The sequence below is a fragment of the Squalius cephalus genome, assembly GCF_949319135.1.
Source record: "Squalius cephalus genome assembly, chromosome: 13".
Taxonomy (NCBI): Eukaryota; Metazoa; Chordata; class Actinopteri; order Cypriniformes; family Leuciscidae; genus Squalius; species Squalius cephalus.
In genome coordinates, this window is record NC_137134.1 from 24,909,565 (window position 1) to 24,926,864 (window position 17,300).

The 17,300-nt window shown below is 38.0% G+C and overlaps 1 protein-coding gene across 4 annotated transcripts in view; it reads left to right on the top strand.

The window, feature by feature from the left end:
* Positions 1-546: 546 nt before the first annotated feature.
* LOC307169691 (uncharacterized protein) overlaps positions 547-17,300 on the top strand; it is a 52,698-nt gene continuing 35,944 nt past the window's right edge. For 3 of the 4 annotated variants that reach the window (XM_079890445.1, XM_079890443.1, XM_079890442.1), the window contains exons 1-3: positions 547-831; positions 1,906-1,993; positions 11,855-12,031. In XM_079890445.1, the coding sequence (XP_079746571.1) occupies positions 11,977-12,031 (55 nt within the window). In that variant the 5' untranslated portion in view covers positions 547-831; positions 1,906-1,993; positions 11,855-11,976. Of the gene's footprint in view, positions 832-1,905; positions 1,994-11,854; positions 12,032-13,728; positions 14,966-17,300 lie in introns of those variants that run through there. The other variant, XM_079890444.1, reaches the window with a different exon arrangement.

A 17,300-nucleotide genomic window follows, 5' to 3' on the forward strand; every position in this document is an offset into this window, starting at 1 on the left:
TTCGTGATCTTTTTATGAATGCCGTGAACGCGCATTTATCCAAACTATATACACCCGGCTTGACATATCCGCGCGTTCTCATCCTGGCTCAGCAAACGTGCAACGGATTAAGCCAGGATGCACTGATTAAACTATGTCAAGCCGCGACTGTTCTGTTATCCTGGCTTTCTTAATTCTACTTTTGTGCAATACCCCTCTGAGACTGATCTCAAGAATTTTATCCTACAATAAAACACTCTCAATAAGACGACCCTTTTTTTTTTGGGCAGATCTGCTGTTCCTACTACACAACATCTTCACTGAAGCTCCTCCCACAGCACCAATAAATGCTGAAATAATCACGTCTTGTTTGTTGATTTTCCGTTGTGTTGCGGCTTTATTTCGTTGTGTTGTGGCTCATTTCCATTGTGTTGTGGATTTATTTCGTTGTGTTGTGACCTTATGTTTGCTTTTTCAATTGCGTTGTGTTATGCACTACTGGGGCACCGTAGAGTTGCCTCAGTGAGAATAAAAAGATTTTTTTTTTTTACAGGAGTTGGATGTGGTTCGCGCGGGAGGGAATTATGGGTGTTGTAGTCAGGAACACGCATGGTCGCGTGAAGCGCTGAATAGAGCGGAGATGTTCCTTATTTCCATTGTTATATTCAGTAGAAATGGACCGAGTATTTATCACTGCAACACTGAAAGCCATGTGAATGCATGCCAAAGAGATCAATAAAGCACTAAAGCAGCATACTCTGGACGCTTCGTCTACTCATTATTTGCACGGACTTGAGTAACTATAGTGAACACACATACGGCTGCTGAGACGGAGAGCGCCGAAGAGAAAAGGTATGTTTATTCATCATTGATATTTGTACAAGTTATGTGTGTTAAGTGAAGTGGGATGCCAAAACCAGTTGAGAAACAACACTCTATACTCGAGTGTATTAGGGCTTGATATAGGCTAGCTAGCCTACATGCAACATTGAACTCTTGGTTGCCTCACATTCATAATTAGCCATAGCCTAACGTTATGCAATTTATTATACTCTTACATTTGTTTTCAATTTCTCATCAAAGATTAATCCAAGATACTGCCCATGTGGGAAGATTTTCACTCAATTATCTTAGTTCTCAGTCATAGGCTACACACTCACAAAAAAAAAAAACAATGGCTGTAAACACAGAAAGTAGTTCACGTTCCAGCATTTACATGTATTCATATAGCAGACTTTTGTACTAAATACAATTTATATTGAAAACACAAACAATTTTAAGTGTGTTTTAAATGCCATTCCAAAAATGTTTCATTAAAAACACTTGTTTACTTGCCAGATGGATAATGTGAACTCCCATCCCTCCTCTTAGATGGTATTGACCTCATGACAATCCTCCACAACAAACTTGTTTGATCTTGTTTTAATTATATATTAGCCTAATATAGAGCTATACACCCTACATTTCTGTACCATACTTGTAGTTTATGATTTTGCAAGTTTATGATAAGCTAATTGCATAAAAGTTGTGAGCTTACCAGTAAGTTAGCTTTCCAGTGGCCCCTAGAGCAAACACATTTAAAATAATTAATGATATATATATTTGTCAAGTGAGTTTTTAAGACACCGGTTTAATTTTAATCAAAATGCCTGTATATCAAGTTGACATGAACTGTTCATCTTTCCTTTTCTTATGTGCACAACACTTATGTGTTGATTATGGGCAAAACCTTTATTCAGAAATCTAAATGTATGAAGACAAAACCAAATTTCAAAAGAGATTTTATTTGTACTTTCCATGACTGCAGTGTATAAAAACTAAAAGGATTTCATATAATAAGAGACATTGGTGATTTATTAGAAGAGGAATGAAAAGACTCCATATACAATTTTTTTTTTTTGTATATTTTTGTACCTCCTGAACTAGGTGGTCTCGGACCGATAGCAAACGAACTCTGGGACAGTTCCCTTGAGGTGTGAAAGCAATTCGACCCAACGGACCAACAAACCAAATGGTATCAAAAGAGCACCTCCTCATCTTAAAATGTTGTGTAATTGCGCTGCTCCTTGCGAGAATGCTGTCCTGAGGAAGCCTTGATTCTTGCTTTAGCTGCATTATAACATTCGTATAGTGTTTGCGTGTGTCTTGACACAAACCACAGCACTTTGAGATCCAGAGAGCCCTATTTTAACAATCTAAGCACAGGCTAGTCGGGCTGGGGCTCATAGAGAGCAAGTATGCATTTGTTTTGTGAAAAGTTGTAAGAGTTTTGTGTTTACTGAAGATGTCTATAATGTGCACCACATTGACTCACTCTTCTGAAATAAGATTAGAAGTTTACAGTGCTTTCTATATTTACACAATCATAAAATATGCTTTAGTTACCCTACTTTACATTGTTAAAATGAAATTGAATACCCATTCCACATTTCACATTACTTCTAAATATTTTATAGTACGTCTGTGAGAAATGAATGATCTAATTTATTTATTTGTAGTTATTGGAAAATCGAACTAAATTTATGTTCAAATGAATATCTTATCCCGCTGTTAGGTAAGGCTAGTTATTAATAAAAGAAGCAGAAAAGAAAATAACTACTGCAAAGATGGGTGTCATTTGTATCTGTTTTGATGTTGTTTTTTGTATTATTGATGTTTTATTCGTCTCAGATTGTGGGAAACAATATAATGACTGTAGTGGCAAAAAAATATATCATTAAACATTCATCACTGCGTAAGAGACATTTCTGAGTCAGGTTATCGTTTAAAGTATTTATACTTGCAAGAAGGCCCAGTTGAAACACAGAAGTTAGCAGTACAGTCTCTGAAACAAGTGCAACAACGGGAGGAAGGGCAGAGGAGCCTTTATACTGCTTTCAAGGTTACCTGCCTTCAGGCTCCTATCTAAACAAGGAGAGGTTTCTCTGCTAGTGATCTAATCCTGCTGAGTTTATTCTTACAAACTCACAAGTTCTAAAATTGGGCGACCTCTGACCGTAAGGGTAAATTTTCCATTACATGACAAAGCAGTTTTTTTAGTTCAGTATATCCTGACTCAAATAAAGTCAGATCTCTGCTGTTGATCTGTAAAGCTTGTTTCAGGAGTGTCACTATTAACAGCTGCTAAAAAGCCTCTATTTTGAATGTCTATAGTTTAATAGTTTTCAGCTCATTCATTATGCTGATGTCTTCAATCACCTGTAAACTGACACTTAAAGCTCATTTCACTGGTGTCAACAGACTGAGACAAACTGCATAAACACCACTTTTGAAATCTACAATTTATTTTGTTATAGTCAGTGATAAACCATGTTTTATGTAAAACAATTACACACTAAAAAACAATTAATGAAAATGAATCTAAATGTGTTGCTTATTAGTCTTTTAGTAAACTTTAGTTTAGTTTATCCTACTGTATTTATATTCTTACATTTTCTTTATATTTGGATTATTTTAATTCTGGTATTTATTCATGTATTTCTACATGTTTTGTACAAATGTACATTTTGATAAATGAACATAAATGCATACAATGTGTAAAATTTGAAACAAAATTTGAAAAACAAATTTGATGATTTATTTTTGATTTGGGCAGATCTGCTCCTCCTACCACACACTGATTCCCCTTCAGTGAAGCCTTAAAGTAGTAAAGCAGTAAAATCTTAATGTAATATACTTTTTTCAAGAATGTATTTTATAACAATATTCCCCACTAAACTTAACATTTCATAATGTTATAAAATTATTTTTTTAATAAAGTTTTTTTATATATTATAAAATTACTGTGCACCAATTTTTTTTTTTTTTTTTTTTGGTGCTGAAAAATTACACTCTCCTTACAATATATTTTGTGTTGTGGTAGATTGATAATTTTTTTTTCATTTGTTGTTTTTCTCTATAATTCTCTATAATAAGTAATGTGTGTATTTAGTGCAATGTGTTTAGTAACCAGTTCCACACACAGAGTTATAGATATACTACAATTATCAAGAAAAAAATGCAATGTTTTCGGATCGGTATCAGCCGATACTAAGAATTTGGAATATCGGATGGTTTATGAAAATATGGTATCGGTGCATCCCTAGTTGTCAACATCAGCAACTCGAACTAAATACTATCCAAGTGGTTTTATATTACATTTTACATCTGGTTCACAATTTTTGCAACCATGTTACTAAACTTTTGTTGTAAATAGTGAATTTTTTTTATTCATTTGTAGAAATAAACATATAATAAAAAAATTAAAACATTTTTTTTAACTATACATTTTTTTCCTTAATAGGAAACAGGAAAGCAAATTTTGCGTAAATTAACCAAATACTTTAATTTATAGTGAGGGGTGCACATACATAACTGGTGCACGTGGTAAAAATGAACGATGCGCACCAGAAAACGTGGAGGGAAGTGCTTTTGAGTACCAACATGTTTGGGGACAGGGACACGTTTACTCACTGGAGTAGCATTTTTCTCCATCTTTGGTAAAATTTGGTAAGCAATCATGATGATAAGTGTGTTCATTAATTATTAGGGGTGCAATGGATCGTATAGTTGATCTGTGATCCATATGGGACAGGCCCCACGGTTCGGCACACATGTGATTCGTGGATTAACTGCTAAGTTTTACCATTTTAGAGTGAAAGTTACCGTTGCCAAAAGTATCATTTGGGCGTGTTTTGTCTCGCCAATTTACACATTTTAAACACAGAAGAAGAGGTGAAAATCAGGACTCACGCTGTTATCTGTGCGCAGTTATAACTTTCGTACAGCATCTGTCTACTTTCTGCTGTTACATCAGTGTTCACTTTCCCCCTTCACATTTCTCTCTTTGACATTTTTTATGATTTACAGAAAACTTTTTTCTTTCATTTTAGACTTGCAGGAGAATGTGGAGAGCGAAGAACTGAGTAAAGCGGAGAAGAAACAACATGATGTCAAAAAAATCTTAAATAAATCTTTGAGTCACTCACAGAAAAGAAGATCAAACAAATCTTTCACCTGCTCTCAGTGTGGAAAGAGTTTCTCATGCAAACAAAGTCTTAAACGTCACATGAGAATCCACACTGGAGAGAAGCCGCACACATGTGATCAGTGTGGGAAGAGTTTCACATACAAAGGACACCTTATTGAACACATGAGAATCCACACTGGAGAGAAGCCGTACACATGTGATCGGTGTGGGAAGAGTTTCAAACAAAAAGGAAACCTTAACGAACACATGAGAATCCACACTGGAGAGAAGCCATACACATGTGAGCAGTGTGGGAAGAGTTTCACACAATTAGGCTATTTTAAATCACATCTGCGTTATCATTCAGGAGAAAGACCATTTAACTGTGATCAGTGTGGTAAAAACTTTGTTAGGGCAGGTACGCTGAAGGACCATCTGAAAGTTCATACTAAGGAGAAGCTTCACGTGTGTTCTTTTTGTGGAAAGAGTTTTAATCACCTGAGTGCTTTAAAATTACACCAGAAAATACACAGTGGTGTGAAGAATCATGTGTGCTTTGATTGTGGAAAGACTTTTATTACAAATGCTGAACTGAAACAGCACCAGAGAATTCACACTGGAGAAAAACCTTATAAGTGTTCACACTGTAACCAGAGATTCAGTACGTCATCATCTCTAAAATCACATGAGCTGATCCACACTGGAGAAAAACCTTATAAGTGTTCACACTGTGAGAAGAGATTCAGTCAGTTAGGAAACATGAAATCACATGAGCGGATTCACACCGGAGAAAAACCGTATCACTGCCTTCTGTGTGGGAAGAGTTTCACTCATTCAGGTTCTCTACTCTATCATACAAAAAACAAATGTCTGAAATCATGATATAATGTTTGAATTCATCTTCAGATCCAGCTCTTCCAAATACAATGCTGCGTCCTCGTCAAACGTGACTCAATAACATAAATCAGGACCTTTATAAAAAAGCTAAAAACCGCCACCTAGTGCACATCTTTCTCTTGTATGGGTGATGTATCTGTAATGACCTGATCAGTATCAGTCCTTTTGTTATTTTGTTTATTTCAGAAATATGTGGGTCTGATCAATATTCATTTATTGTCTTATTTCTTAAATATGTGGGTTATTGTATTTTGTTTGATAAAGTGTTTAATGCATATGCACGAAGATTTATCATTTAATTATTTCTGTATTGTTCAGATGTGCCTGGTAATTTAACAGTTGTGTTGTGTTTTCTTTAAAATGTTTTAAGGATGGTTCATTAAGTAAGAGAAGCTCACTTATCAATCTGTTAATGTTAGAGATTTAGTGATTTATAAAGTATCCTGTTGAACTATGTGAAATCCCGCGAGAGACGAGAACGGAAACGGGAAGCGGGGAAAGGGAAAAAAAAGGAAACTGAGCACGAGGGCTAGTCTGCTATAACACAGAGTTTGTGGGCTTAACGCTTTAAGTTGGACTATAATTTGTTTTATCAGAAACCGCGCTCTCTGCGCAGGAGTTTGTGACTGAGGGAAAGTGAAATACCACCGGAGGTGTGTGTTTTTTGGACTCCGACGTGAGTTTAAGCCTGTTAGCCTCTTTGGCTAAATTAGCTTGTGGTTTTGCAGTAACGTTAATGTCACCCGGTCGTGAGAGTGATCACATACACATCGTTTGCCTGCTGGACGAGAGAAGACAGTATCGAGAAGAGGTTCGCTGGCTGACGCAGATGTTTTCTTCATTGGGGACCGTTTGGCTGTCGATGCTGGACGTATGACGCTGATTAACCCTCGCTGTGCCGCTTGCAAACGGAATTCGCCCAGAGAATGTCTAATAGATGGGTTTCCGTTTCGCGAATTACCCAATATCCTCTGCGGCGCACCGCCATGTTGTGTGTCAAAGCTGTCAGTAAGCCACTGTGCTGCATTAATAGAAAGCCAGTTAATATAAAGTATTTTTGACTCTTTTGTGTTGAGAGAACAATGACAAATTCCTCCAAACCTGGCGACAAGGTGAAGGTTATTTACAGGGACACATTAAACTATGTTTGCAAGGCAAGATATGATGAGAAATTGAGTTATATCGATGGAAAGGATCCTTACACAATGTCGAAAGAGGACTGGTTATGTAGGCTAATCCTGCGGCATACCCTGATATTCAGGAAATGGACATTGCCAAGTATCTCATCCACACCGTAGGTGCGTACACTTTTGACGAATTAAGAGGAAGAAAGTCTCTGGAAGCATACAATTATTTTGTTAGAATGTGCGAGTTAAAATTTTATATGGTCGCATTTGTGCGAGTGCATGGTCATGTACTACTCAGTTAAATTCACGCATGAATTCTCCTGCATTGAACTTGTTTTAGCGCCCGCCAAAGTGAATTTTTGTGCCGCCAAAGTCTTATTTGATCGGTGAGTAATGTAGATGAACTGGGTGCATGTTTAACTGAAAGAACGAGCAGAGAGAGAGAGCGCGCGCACTCTCTCTCTCTCTCTTCGGAGCCAGGCGAAAGTGAAACCGATATTGAAAAATGAATGCGTTTTTTTCCTGTTTACACTCATGTGAGCATGAGCATGTGAAATGTGAGAATTGGGTCCAATTTTACTGACAGTGTAAACAAGACATTTAATAGGCTTTCATGTAAGACAGACACCACCAGAGAGAGATATATACACAAAATTTTAAATCTAGTGCATGTTTGCAGAAAATTCAAGTGGTGCTCATTGTAGAGCAAAATGGCTGTAACTTGACCATGGACCAGCTTCAATCAATCAATCAAATTTTATTTTTAAAGCACGTTTAAAACAACCCTAGTTGACCAAAGTGCTTTACAAACCCAAACTTACAACACATATAGACAAACACACCATAAAACAAAACGAAGCACTAAATAAACCACATGTAGCTAAGGACAATTAAAAGCAGCAGAAAAGAGATGGGTCTTCAACTTAGATTTAAAACACTCAATGGAATCACAGGATTTTATGTGTAAAGGGAGACTATTCCAAAGATGCGGTGCTGCTACCTCAAAGGCCCGATCTCCCTTAGTTTTCAACCTAGATTTTGGAACATTTAAAATTAAGCTTTGAGAGGATCTTAGTGGTCTAGCAGCAACATGATGCTGTAACAAACTCGAGATATAGACATGTAAGCCATTAAAAGGACCTTGAATTGTACTCTATACTCAACAGGGAACCAATGCAGAGAAGCCAGCACCGGAAAGATACTTGAATATTTCATGGTGCCAGTCAACAGTCTGGCCGAAGCATTCTGTGACAGCCGTGAAAGCAACTTCTTAGACAAACCCAAATAAACAGAATTACAGTAATCCAATCTGGACGTTTCCATATCTTTAAAAGACAGGAAGCCTTTCAATTTGGCAATGCCCCTCAATTGAAAAAAGCTACTCCACAGTGTTTATTTGTTTATCGAATTTCAGTTCGGAATCAAAAATCACACAAAGGTTCCTCCCCTGAGTACTAACATTAGAGGCTAAAGGGTTCAAGTCAAATGCAATCTGATTTGCTAGCTTTGGTGGGCCAATAATCATCACTTCATATTTAGATTCATTCAACTGAAGGAAACTTAATGCCATCCACAGCTTTATTTCGTCCAGACAGTCAAGCAACACTGACCATTTCGAGATGTCATTCGGTTTCAAAGGAAGATACAACTGTGTATCATCGGCATTACAATGGTATGCCACGCCATACTTTTGACCGATTAATCCCAGAGGTAACATATATAATGAAAAGAAGACAGGGCCGAGACAAGAACCTTGAGGGACCACAGAGATGATGGGCCGAGTGGAGGAAATAGAAGGTTCTCTCCTGTAGATACGATGTAGCCACCTTAATACAGTTCCCCTAATGCTCACCCACAGACTCAGATGCTAAAGGAGATCCACTATCGAAGGCTGCACTCAGATCCGGCAGCACAGTTCCCAGAATCCACGGACAAAAGCAAGTCATTGGTCACCTTAAGAAGGGCAGTTTCAGTACTATGCTGAGGTCTGAAACCCAACTAAAATGTATCAAAAATATTATTTTTATTAAAAAAATCGGAAGTTGGTTAAGAACTACCTTCTCCAGCATTTTAGGTAAAACAGGCACCTTAGAAATAGAAAATCTATAATTGCTTAACACAGACAAATCAGAACTCATTTTTTTTTTAAAAAGAGGCTGGACAAGAGCGTGCTTAAAATAAGATGGCACCCGCACTTCTACAAGGCTCTGATTCACTACAGATGATATAGTTGGACCCACCGCATCCCAAACCTGAATTAACAAGCTAGGTGGGATGATTATCAATAGAGTAATAAGCAAGCTTGAGATGTTGGGCAATTTCTATCAGGTCTGAAGTAGTTACCAGCTCAAATGTACTTAACTGGCCAGAGGTAATAGAATCAGGGGGAGATTGAAAATGAATTGGAACCTGGAGAGAACTAGACATGTTCGCTCTAATAGCAGAGATTTTATCCATAAAGAATAAAAAATATCTTAATTTGTGTTCCGAAGATGGACGAAAGTCTTACGGGGTTGGAACAACATGAGGGTGAGTAATTACTGACAGAATTTTCATTTTTGGGTGAACTAACCCTTTAAAGACACATCTCTTTGACCTAGCATTCACATAATACATTATAGAGTTCTATAATTCAATATTAGGCTGCACAGATTAGGTCAACCAGAACCGGGAACACTTCCCATATATCCTGATGTACTCATTACATCATAAGAAGAATGGCATCTACGCTAATTTTAGTGTCTTTGTTTATCCCGAGGTTTTCCCGCAGCCTACTGGATCCAGATCTGACGAAGGACCTTCGCCTGGACCCGATGACAACGCAGTGCTGAAGTGCCAACTAGTCTCTCCCTATGGAGGATCCCTTTACCACTCTACAGATAAAGCGTTGTTGGGAAAATTCATTTTGCATACCTACCCCTAAGTGACAAAATAAAATTAAATTCTATATCAAAATTTATAAGGAAAGACCAGTACTTTGTTTAGGCTTGGTTTGTAGGGAATTACAAACCTGTGCACATATATTCAAACGCACATAACTATAAAACCAATTCTTAATGCGCATGTGAACGCCATCAGCGTTTATCACAGGTTCGTGTTTAAAATCTGTGTAGAGAGAATGGTGTCATCTTAGCGGACCCTATTTAATAACAAATGATCATTGTGACGGAAGCAAATCAATCAAAACTAACTTCAGCTGGAAAATAACTTTATTAAAGAACCGCTATAAAGCCAAAACAATCTCTGTAACCTTAAATTATCACTGTAAAGCTGCTTTGAAACAATCCACATTGTTAAAGGCAGTATATAAATGAAGATGACTTGACTTGACTTAATGCATGGCTGGCTGAATTCTGAATTGTATACTACACTTGAGGCCTATTATTAGGCTAAAGAGATTCCGTATTTCATCTTCTCTGAAAACACACGAGAGGGTCCACACTGGAGAGAAGCCACACACATGTAATCAGTGTGGGAAGAGTTTTGTGCGAACAGGAGTCCTGAAGGATCACATGAAAACTCACACTGGAGAGAAACCTTACAAGTGTTCACACTGTGACAAGAGTTTCAGTCAGTTAGGAAACATGAAAACACATGAGAGGGTCCACACTGAAGAGAAACCGTAACACTGCCCTCCATGTGGGATGAATTTCAATCACAGACATATGAATGACCAATGTCTAAAATCAGGATGTATGTAGTTCATGTTCAGATCCAGCATTTTCAAGTGCGACACTGCATCCTAAACAAACATGACCCAAAAATAGGTTGAGCAATAAAAGCTCTCTTTTCCATATTAATCAGGACAAAGAAACATCATCCAAAGTTGTCACTGTGATCAGAGTTCAACTTAAAGACAATTTCAGTGAGACTCAGATCTCTCTTCTTTTCTTGAGAAGCTTTGGCTATCTTCTACATCAATCAAAAGAGAAAGGGGGTATTTTATACTAAGTCTGTGAGAAATTAATGATCTAATTTCTTTATTGATAATGTAGTTATTGGAAAATCAAACTAAATTTAGGTTCAAATGAATATCTTATCCCACTGTTAGGGTAGGCCAGTTATTTATCTGTAGTGGGGAATGAAACGTCTCCTAAATGAAGCAGAAAAGAAAAAAATACTGCAAAGATGGTTGTCATTTGTATTTGTATTATTATTATTATATATATATTTTTTTTTGTATCACTGATGTTTTATTTGTCTCCGATTGTGAGAAACAATATAATGACAAAGCAGTTTTTTTAGTTCAGCATATCCTGACTCAAATAAAGTCAGATCTCTGCTGTTGATCTGTAAAGCTTGTTTCAGGAGTGTCACTATTAACAGCTGCTAAAAAGCCTCTATTTTGAATGTCTATAGTTTAATAGTTTTCAGCTCATTCATTATGCTGATGTCTTCAATCACCTGTAAACTGACACTTATAGCTCATTTCACTGGTGTCAACAGACTGAGACAAACTGCATAATCACCACTTTTGAAATATACAATTTATTTTGTTATAGTCTGTGATAAACCATGTTTTATTTAAAACGATTACAAACTAAAAACTAATAAAAAAATAATCTAAATGTGTTATTTGTTGCTTATTAATCAGATTCATTTCAGAATTAGTTGATCCTACTGTATTTTTATTCTTACATTTCCTTGATATTTGGATTCTTTTAATTCTGGAATTTATTCACGTTTTCTACACGTCTGTGTCATTTTATTCACTCGGCAGATAAAAATAGATAACATATAAAATGTTTAAAGCAGATACATTCACTGACAAAACAGAAAAAAAAATAAAACAAAATATATACAGTATTTGTTTAAAAAAACTGTAACTGTACATTTTGATAGCTGAAAATAAAATGTGTAAAATGTGAAAACAAATGTGATGATTTATTTTTGATGTGGGCAGATCTGCTCCTCCTACCACACACTGATTCCCCTTCAGTGAAGCTCCTCCCACTGCAGTTCACCAATAAATCCTGGATTATTTCCATCAGTCTACAAGTGAAGAAGATTGAGGACAGTGAGAACATGAGTGATCCAGAACTCTGCAGGATAAAAGATGAAGAAACTGGAGAACAAAGAGGTTGGTGTTCATTTTTTATTCTTTATTTATGACTAATATACAGGGCACTTCATGAACTGGGTAGAAAATACCCTGAAACTCAAATGAAACATTTATATTGGTTGTCAATAGGGATGCACTGATCCAATATTCAGTATCTGTCAGCTCTGACACTGCCATTTTTGGACAGGACTGATCCAAATCCAATACTTTGCGTACTCGTGGTTGTTACTGTTAAGCTCCAGGTAAAAAAATCATATAAAGCTCCTGAAACGTTTGTGTGCAGGATGTTGTGTTGGACAGATTCATATTTACTCTTCAGAAACTCTTTCTCAGCCATCCTCTATTCAGCATTTAAACAGCATGTCACGTTCTGTTACGAAAGTCAGCGTGGTAAAACTCACTCCGAGATGATTCAATACCCAATATTTTATACTTGATCTGTAGATAAAGGTCTGTGGATTTGCATATAATTACTTATCTAGCCAGAGTTATATATAAATGTTATAATTAGCTTAGATGTACATAAATGTAGATCATTTTCCTGAAGAGGAAACAGGCATGCAAATTTTGCAATTAACCAAATACTTATTTATAGTGAGGGGTGCACATACATAACTGGTGCACATGTGGTAAAAATAAATGATGCGCACCAGAAAACGTGGAGAGAAGCGCTTTTGAGTACCAACATGTTTGTGGACAGGGACACGTTTACTCGCTGGAGTAGGATTTTTCTCCATCTTTGGTAAAATTTGGCAAGCAATCATGATGATAAGTGTGTTCATTAATTATTAGGGGTGTAACGGATCGTATAATTGATCTGTGATCCATACGGGACAGGCCCCACGGTTCGGCACACATGTGATTCGTGGATTACCGTATTTTCCGGACTATAAGTCGCACTTTTTTTCATAGTTTGGCTGGTCCTGCGACTTATAGTCAGATGCGACTTATATATCAAAATTAATTCAGACTGAGATGAACCAAGAGAAAACATTACCGTCTACAGCCGCGAGAGGGCGCTCTAGTTGGCGGAGTTATTCAGAAGCGACACCATATGAAGAAAATTCAATGGATTCAGTGATGTGGAATGAGATCGCGGGAGCTTGGTGAACTTGTTTACTGGTAACTTGCTTGTTGAACTCGCTGGCTTATGTTAATTTAGCCTATTCAGCCTCCCAGGTATATGTTCTCTATGCTATTGTGTAGCCGAATAACTGTTAATGTGTTGCGTTAACATACCGGACTCATACTCAGCCTGTTGTTCTGTGTGCTACTGTGTAGTTGAATAACTTGCCTTTCCAGATTAAATGTCTGTTCTTGGTCTTGGATTTTGTGAAATAAATTTCTAAATAAATGCGACTTATAGTCCAGTGCGACTTATATATGTTTTTTTCCTCTTCATGACGCATTTTTTGACTGATGCGACTTATACTCCGGAGCGACTTATAGTCCGGAAAATACGGTAACTGCTAAGTTTTACCATTTTAGAGTGAAAGTTACAGTTGCCGAAAGTATCATTTGGACGTGTTTTGTCTTGCAGAAGACGAAGAAGAAGAGGTGAAAATCAGGACTCACGCTGTTATCTGTGCGCAGTTATAACTTTCGTACAGCATCTGTCTACTTTCTGCTGTTACATCAGTGTTCACTTTCCCCCTTCACATTTCTCTCTTTGATGTTTCTATGATTCACAGAAAACTTTTTTACTTTCATTTTAGACTTGCAGGAGAATGTGGAGAGCGAAGAACTGAGTAAAGCGGAGGAGAAACAGCATGATGTCAAAAAAGGAAATAAATCTTTGAGTCACTCACAGAAAAGAAGATCAAACAAATCTTTCACCTGCTCTCAGTGTGGAAAGAGTTTCTCATACAAACAAAGTCTTAAAGATCACATGAGAATCCACACTGGAGAGAAGCCACACTCATGTGATCAGTGTGGGAAGAGTTTCACAATAAAAGGAAACCTTAATAAACACATGAAAGTCCACACTGGAGAGAAGCCACACTCATGTGATCAGTGTGGGAAGAGTTTCGCAATAAAAGGAACCCTTAATAAACACATGAAAATCCACACTGGAGAGAAGCCGCACACGTGTGAGCAGTGTGGAAAGAGTTTCTCATACAAACAAAGTCTTAACCATCACATGAGAATCCACACTGCAGAGAAACCTTTCACATGTGATCAGTGTGGGAAGGGTTTCACAATAAAAGGAAACCTTAAGGAACACATGAAAATCCACACTGGAGAGAAGCCGTACACATGTGATCAGTGTGGGAACAGTTTCACATACAAAGGAACCCTTAATAAACACATGAAAATCCACACTGGAGAGAAGCTGCACATATGTGATCAATGTGGGAAGAGTTTCACAAATTTAAGCTATTTTAAATCACATCTGCATTATCATTCAGGAGAAAGACCATTTAACTGTGATCAGTGTGGTAAAAACTTTGTTAGGGCAGAATACCTGAAGAGCCACCTGAAAGTTCACACAGAGGAGAAGCTATACATGTGTTCTTTGTGTGGAAAGAGTTTTAGTCAGCTGAGTAATTTAAAAGTACACCAGAAAATACACAGTGGTGCGAAGAATTATTTGTGCTTTGATTGTGGAAAGACTTTTATTACAAACACTGAACTGAAACAGCACCAGAGAACTCACACTGGAGAAAAACCTTACAAGTGTTCACACTGTGACAAGAGATTCAGTCAGTTAGGAAACATGAAATCACATGAGCGGATTCACACAGGAGAGAAACTGTATCACTGCCCTCTGTGTGGCATGAGTTTCACTCATTCATCTTCTCTACTCTATCATACAAAAAAGAAATGTCTGAAATCATGATATAATGTTTGAATTCATCTTCAGATCCAGCTCTTTCAAATGCAATGCTGCGTCCTCGTCAAACGTGACTCAATAACATGTTGACCAATAACATTACATGTAAATAAGAACCAAATCAGACATGATCTGTCCAATAAATGTTGTTTCTTATGCTAAAACAGTGTTAAAAAAGCTAAAAACCACCACCTACTGCATGCCTTTCTCTTGCATGGGTGATGTATCTGCATTATATTCTTTCATGAGAATGTAGTGCCTCATCCACCCCAGAGGATCAGACTACTTTAATATCCAACAAACTTTTCTTAATACTTTTTTTGTTGCTAACTCATTACCAGCTTCATTCCGTTATCCCAACATGTGTCGGTATCCAACAAAAGTACAATTATACCCTCTGTTTTCAGTCTATAAAATAATGCAGATATTATACTTTTGAGAGCTGATGAAGAATCAGAAAAAATTACAGAAAACCCTCAAGACTTTTTCTTTAGGTCTATTGTGAGGCTGCTAAGAGCGACGAGCCGGTCCCCGATCTTTTCGAGGGGAAGCACGACTCGCCAAACTCTGCTTTTGAGCCTTTCTTTTTTGTACCTTTGATGCTAACAAATCATATTTTGAGGATTATGTTTTCTCATTGAATTTCATAGAACATCGGAAAGTTGTGTTTGATAGCGGTTCATGTTTAAATGAGGTCATCTTCTGGTTTAATGCTAATTCAGGGCATTATATTCAGTGTGTCTTTGGTGGTAGATTCTGGTGCTCGAGTTGCCAATTTGTCAACTGGGATTTAAACCAGGCTAGTGTCTTCTGCTGGTTAACGACTAGTTAAAGGGTTAGTTCACCCAAAAATGAAAATTATGTCATTAATGACTCACCCTCATGTCTTTCCAAGCCTGTAAGACCTCCATTCAACTTCGGAACACAGTTTAAGATATTTTAGATTTAGTCCGAGAGGTTTCTGTCCCTCCATTGAAATTGTATACACAGTATACCAGACATCCCAAGTCTCCCGGAAGTTCCGGGAGTCTCCCGCATATTGATAGCGGCTCCCTGATGCCCGCAAATCAGTTAAAATCTCCCGGAAGCAAGAGCGTGCAAGCGTAGCGCGCGCACGGCAGAGAGAGGGAGCGAGAGACCTTGCGTGTGTGCTAGTTTACGTGTGTGCCTCGGGATTTTATCTGTACTCTCGAACCAAATTAATCAACACTGGGCATGCGCGTGCCGGTGTAAACACAACTTCATTGATAAAAATTATCCCACCATGCGCTGGTTCTTCCCGGGTTAACCTAAAACCAACGCTCCATGTACGGTCGGTACCGCCGCTGCACACGGGAATTGTCACAGATCGCTCGAATAATGTAGGCAGTTATAGCATTGTAAAATGCAGAATTTACTTGCACAACAGCTGCTAGCAAAGATATACGCCATGACTGATGACACCCAATCATAGAGCCGAGCGTGAGCCTCTACTATGTCATCGTTTCTAAAGTCCTCCATTTTGACCCGTCCAGACTAAAACGCCCTCCGGAGATTCAAAACTAAAAACGGGTCAGCACAGCAGAGTTTCTAAACTTCTCCGTTTTGGCTCTCCGTTTTTGCCGCTTTAGTTTGGACGGGAGGTGCAAACGTAGCAAAAGGTCTCCGTTTTTAAACGAAAATGCAGTAGTGTGGGCGGGGCCTAAATCTCTGTTTTAAGAAATCATTAATTGGATAAATCCTATTAATAATTTTAAACTGCATTTCTTTCGTCTTTGGCGGGACTGGGAATTTACATCTAATCTTTTTTATTATCACCTTTCTGTCACGGTTGGTAGATCCACTGTCTCATTCTGGTTTTGTGTGTTTGTGTATATGTGTGTGTCTCGTTTGCACTGATTGTTTCATGTGGGCGTTACCGCTCGTTATCATCATCAGCAGCAGCTGCAGACCACTGCAGATTCCCATGGATCTGGATTCCCATAAGGCCCTACAGCGGTTTCTGGAGTTCGCCAATTTTTATCTGCATTTCATTCGCAACTTCAGCCAACTAGCCGCACATCTGACCGCCTTGACCTCCCCAGAACGACGTTCAGGTGGTCCGATACAGCCGAGGCTGTATTCGCCAACCTTAAAAGCTGCTTCATTTCGGCTCCCATCTTAGTCGCCCCTGATTCCACACGTCAGTTTGTGGTAGAGGTCGACGCGTCAGAGGTGGGGGTTGGTGCAGTTCTTTCCCAACGTGCTTCCTCAGATGAAAAGATGCATCCTTGCGCGTTTGTCCCACCGTTTATCACCTGCCGTTTGTAACTGACATTGGTAACAGAGCTGTTGGCCGTCAAGTTAGTGTTGTCATCCAGGAGTATTTCACACTAGATGTTTAGTAAAGCTGTGATTCTGGTGGCCATCAATGGCTCACAATGTTCATGATTTTGTTTTGGCTTGCTCGGTTTGTGCCAGTGGTAAGACGTTTAA